Here is a 5287-nt window from a genome sequence, read left to right as displayed (position 1 = left end):
TTGCTGTAGGACCAAGCTTTTGCCAACAGTAATTATTTACAATTAAAGCCTCTGACTGCATTTTTACGGGATTTGAAGAAAAATATTAAACATAATCACAATCCTACCAATTAAATTAAATTATTCAGACTGGTTGATATGTTAAAGAAGCAGTGTGTAGGAGTTATGGGGGATCTATTGGCAAACATATAATGAGCCTTTCATACCTACAAAAGGAGTGGATCCTCTTCCGTGGAGTCCGCCATGTTGCAGAGCTATGTTTCTGCCAAAAACAAACAAACACAGGCTATAGAGAAGGATTTAGCTTTTCTATGTTACCCAAAGACCATTATAGGTGCTTATACACACTTGAAAAGTAACAGTGAGCAGAGGGGTATTCCTTTGGTTTGCTATATGCCACGGCACCCTACACACTGCTCCTAAACGCCACACAGCTTTGCAGGGCTGCACCACATGAGTCTGGCTTGGCATGAATCTCAGATCTCGTATAATAGACCTGACTCAATAACAGAGCACTTAACTGTAAGCCTGAGCACTAGACTAAAGTATTTTACTACTCGAGAAAAGATATCTTTCAAATATATCATGTATAAGCAACAATGTAAATATTGTTATTTTTGATGTCATGAATAAAGGTGTACTTGAAACATAGTTGTAGTTGCTACTGTGAAAGACAATCTAAAGTGGTATTGCTTATGTGTCCAAGCTGTGCAGACAGTTATGCTATTGCTATTTCAACATCAGATTTCGACCTGTTCAGTTAATACTTACCTTCAGAGGTCGTGTTCATGACTTTCTGAGTTTTGCTCAGATTATATTGACGCTGGTCTTGCTAAATGAATAACGGATGGCCGAGATCTGCAGGATTTTTAATTCTTCTATTTCTGTTGAATTACGACAACGTTACAGAAAAAAGGAAAAACAGAGAGCACTTCAAATGGAACCATATTTAATGATTTACCTCAAACCTGTTTGGTGATCTTTAATATAGCCCCTTGGTTTCATCCTCAGTCTTGTATTTGAAAAGTTTTGTTCCAACATGAGATATGACGTATTTTGTTTTAAAAATGAGCCTCACAAAATCATTATGTGAATGTTTTCTTGGGTTACTGTCATGAATATTGAAACATTTCAAGAAGTGACATTTTTCCAAAGTGGATAAGTGTCATTTTAGAATAAAACTTAAATCATGCCTCTGTTTCTGATGAATCCTATTCCATAACTTGTTTTTCCGGTTACCTCAGGGCGACTTTCAGTACCTCCCAGTGATACTTGACTTGTTTAGTATTTACATTACAATGGCCTTGTGTTTTTTGTCTACATTCCAATGAACCCATAAGATCAGTAGTATCAGTCCTCGCTGTTACCGCTTTTACTCTATGAACAGGGCGGTACCTCCAGCAGTGTTGTTTCCTCACCAAAGCAGTACGTGCCATAGAAAATACATTCAATGTGCCCCCTCCAGTCTGTGGTCACAGTGCAGAAGTAAAGTGTTAGATTCATATGTTTACTTTGCTAATTGAACTCTTGTTCTTGTATTTCTTGCTGCATTTCATGTCTGCATTCAAATAAAAACGAGTAAACATGTTGTTATTGCTGTTTATTTTGTATGAACTTCAGATATTGCATAATGGTAACAATGAGAGGATTCACAAATGTTCTAAATGGATCAAATACATACTGCACACGTTAATGTCCAACATTAATCAGGCTTTCTCCTCTTTTTGCTGTAATCAGTAACAATTATAAGAAAACATTTCTCACACAACATATTCAACAATACCCTTGTTTATAAAATGCAGTAAAATGGAAAATAATCACAGTTCAGGACATTTTAAACAGCCAGGCCTGTCTCTAAACAAGGTGGGTATGAAGGCTTAGCTGTCTCTACATGTTTGGTCCCTTATCCATTGCACACCAATTCCCCCTAGAAGTAGCCTTATAAACAGGCCAATTCTACAATATTATATGTTCAGCAAATAGGTGCATAAAACTGCTGTTGTTAACATAAAAACGTCTTCTGTGGTGCTTAAAACAAGCAGAACAATTTATCAAATGTTAGCCTTCCATATCCCCAGCCACACTTGCTGCCTCTGCATCTTAATGAAAATGCAGTGTAGGATTCTTCAGTTTCTGCTTGTAGTCCTCATCAAACTTTTCATTCTGGGACACAGTGAAGAGGTTCTTCCAGTCACCAACTTTCCCTAGAGAAACAGAATCGTTTTTTCTCATGAAAGGAGAAACGGTTTGATCCATATGGTGGATTGTGGAAAAGTTGGACATCTTGTTCGTTTTCATATTGTCAAATTTCACTCTGGTAAGGACATTTTCCTTATCCTCAGCTGAAAGAGATAACCCAAGGAAGGAACAGAGTTGGTCCATCTCTCGTCCCGTGTCCTGCAGAAAATGAAAGAATATCAGCCTTGACACATTAAATATGCATTGTAATAATCTTTTTGACCAACAACCAGTCTAAAAACTGCTATCATTTTCCAAAACATCTCGATGCATATTGCATAACAGAAAACTTTTTAACCCACACCATGATCTTTTCCTTAAACCAACCAAGCAGTTTGGTTTAAATTCACGCTACGTGTTTAAAACTGCGACAATTTCACGACATGTATGTATTCACAATACATTGTCTTACTTGTTCAAGAACATTTTAAAGATGAACAGTTCTGTTGAAAATGTCCCAAATACAACCCACTGCAGCTCACCTCAGACAGATCTTCGTAGAACATGTAGTGAAGTTTCGAATAACTCTGTTTCTTCTCCCACCAGCCGCTCACATGGTCATACCAGGATCCGTACGACACTAGAGCCACATAATAACAAATGGTAAATGGACTGCATTTAGTATTTGTTCTAGTCTTAGTGACCACCATTTTTCACACAAGTTTGCTGTCACACACTGGTTGCAGAGGCTATAAGGTACCACTTGCTCATTAAGATTGATAAACATTGATGGATTGGTGGACGGCCACTCAACAAGCTGCATGAGAAATGACATGATATTAAGCCTCCTTAACACTAAAGCTAGTTTAAACTCACCCTTTCCCTCCTCGAAATTCTGTAGAAATGTGCTCCAATCAGCTGGTTCTGGCATGCAATAATTCATGCGGCAAAAATGGTAATACGAAACAGCAGTGTCCTTTGCATTGCGAGCCACATAGACTATCTACAGAAATAAATGTTTTTTAAATTATAATCTATCATGATCATATTTAAATGTGCTTGGTAACTCATATGTTCTGCAGGCTACATACTGTTTGTGTAAAGCTCTTACCGTGCTGTTCTGCTCCCAGAAGGACTTGGGTAGAAACTGGACTGGCAGGTGAGTTTTAATCAGATGAGGAGTAGTTGTGAGCTGGTCTAACAAGTCTCTGCCTTTCTGTACATATTCTGCTCCGGGCCAAAAGCAGACACAGAAAGTTAGCAAACATATGGGAAACATTGACACTTTCATCACCTCCTCAGCATGTATGCAAACAAAACTGATCTGAGGTGATATAGTTGTAACTATAGAGCTATAATAGGACTTTGTACATTATACTGTGTTAAACAAAAGAAAATTTCACCTGCTGTGATAAAATGTGCAAAATAAATAAATCTGAGTGATGGTTAACACATGATTCAACCTGATGTAGGGGAAGTTCTGCTGATCTCCAGAAACGGCACTCTCTCATGAAGAGGGATTGACGTCAGGCGCTCTGGACATGTCTTCCCAAAAAACAGTAGGTCCATGATGTAACAGACCCATGTTGTTCCTGAGATTAAAACACATCGACAACACATCTGCTCAGCGGCCTAAACATAGAAAACCCATCAATCCAGAGCATTCATCAACATAAAATGTATTCATAGTGTAGCTTTGATAGAAACCAACCTGATTTAGGATAACTAACTATAACAATATCATCTGGTCTCGCTTTGAAGTTCTGTACCTCCTCCCAGCTGTCAGTGAATTGTTTGATCATGGAGACTCCATGGAAGTCAAACAGTGTTGGCCGATCCATCTGAGAATAATTTATTTTGATTTGAAAAAGCCAGTATGACCTTTTCAATAGCATCCATGCTTTCAGGATTGATATACATACTGAAACACTTACATCCAGTCTAGATAATAAAGTACCAAATTGGAACTAGTATTTCCAATAACAATGAGCAGCCAGTGCAATGCCATTTATCATAAGATAAGTAATATAAATGCTCCTTTACAGGGCTCAACATTAAACAAACAATGCACATATAATACATATTCATAAGATGTAAGACTAAAACGGTTACAACTTAAAGTGACATAAAGGAATTGAAGAATAAAGTTTGTTTCAGGTGTAAGGGGCTGAGAGGCAGGGTAGTGGGAGGCATCTACATTCCCAACAGGTGGCTCCACCCTCTTCCAATAAGCTGTATTGGGAGCAGGTGTGGAGACGTCACACCTGATGCTAATCACTCCCTCAAGGGAGACAAAGCACACAGAGTTGCTCAGTTGTTGCACATGGAGGGAGCAGGAGGCTCCCAGTGTAAGGAAACGTTTTTTGTAAGCTGGTAAGTCGGTTAGCGGACCGGCTACGTTAGCCTTTGTTTAATGGAAGGTATTTTTGGATTTGAACACTGCCTCTGTCGTGATTGCTGCACTACCACTTTCCTCTTTATCTGCCCAGTCCTGTTACACTGGTGGAGAATGCGGGCATAAGGACTCTAGTGGTGGTGTTGCAGTCAAAAAGTTGCATTTTTAAGATGGAGGATGTACTAAGAGAGTTGGTGCACATTTGTACTGAGCAGCAGACTCTGCAACGGGAGATGATACAGGAGCAGCGGAAACAGAATGCGCTTCTCTCCATGTGGAGGTCAAAAAAAGCCTAACGGCAGCCTCTCCTATCCAGAGGGGAGCAACCGTGCAGCCTAACCCAGGTCGATTCATCCCCAAAATGAGAGTGATGAGATAGAGGCCTACTTAACAGCCTTTGAGCGCACAGCTGAAAGTGAGGGCTGGCCAAGGGACTCCTGGGCTGATCTGGTTGGACCGTTCCTCCTGGGCCCGGCACAGCAAGCTTACTTCAACCTCCCTCCTGACCAAACAAAGGATCACGTTGTCTTGAAGAGGGAAATCCTGGTGAGGTATGGCTACAGCTTAGCAACAAGAGCCCAGCGGTTCCATGACTGGAAATACAAGCCAGAGCTGTCAGCCCAGATGTATGACCTAGCCCGGGTTACCAGAGCCTGGCTGACATGCAACCCTGAAAAGTTAAGTGTTTTAGAGAGGATAATGATGGACAAATAC

General features: G+C 40.0%; 1 protein-coding gene across 2 annotated transcripts; it reads right to left on the bottom strand.

Moving 5' to 3' along the window:
- Positions 1-1587: 1587 nt before the first annotated feature.
- LOC104947315 (cytosolic sulfotransferase 1-like) lies at positions 1588-4317 on the bottom strand. Of its 2 annotated transcripts, XM_010773293.1 has the most exons (7): positions 4113-4317; positions 3890-4019; positions 3642-3770; positions 3290-3405; positions 3055-3181; positions 2721-2818; positions 1588-2397 (listed from the first exon to the last, which is right to left on the bottom strand). In XM_010773293.1, exons 2-7 carry the CDS (start codon positions 4017-4019, stop codon positions 2101-2103), a joined length of 897 nt encoding a protein of 298 aa, XP_010771595.1. In that variant the 5' UTR covers positions 4113-4317; the 3' UTR covers positions 1588-2100. The 2 variants fall into 2 exon arrangements, with proteins under 2 accessions (XP_010771595.1, XP_010771596.1); XM_010773294.1 differs by lacking the exon at positions 4113-4317 and having other exon boundaries at positions 1600-2397; positions 3642-3810; positions 3890-3930.
- Between the last annotated feature and the right edge of the window lie 970 nt (positions 4318-5287).

This window comes from Notothenia coriiceps, unplaced genomic scaffold, assembly GCF_000735185.1.
Source record: "Notothenia coriiceps isolate Sejong01 unplaced genomic scaffold, NC01 NC01_scaffold00012350, whole genome shotgun sequence".
NCBI classification, from domain to species: domain Eukaryota; kingdom Metazoa; phylum Chordata; class Actinopteri; order Perciformes; family Nototheniidae; genus Notothenia; species Notothenia coriiceps.
The sequence above is the reverse complement of the archived record's forward strand: the minus strand, read 5'-3'. Positions and strand labels throughout refer to the sequence as shown.

Excerpts from the sequence above, each read along its gene's own strand:
- LOC104947315 (XM_010773293.1), bottom strand. The coding sequence starts at position 4,019 with ATGGATCGGCCAACACTGTTTGACTTCCATGGAGTCTCCATGATCAAA. Across the intron at positions 3,771-3,889 it reads AGTTAGTTATCCTAAATCAG|GAACAACATGGGTCTGTTAC; the intron begins GTTGGTTTCTAT and ends TTTTAATCTCAG. Across the intron at positions 3,406-3,641 it reads CAGAACTTCCCCTACATCAG|AATATGTACAGAAAGGCAGA; the intron begins GTTGAATCATGT and ends GGCCCGGAGCAG.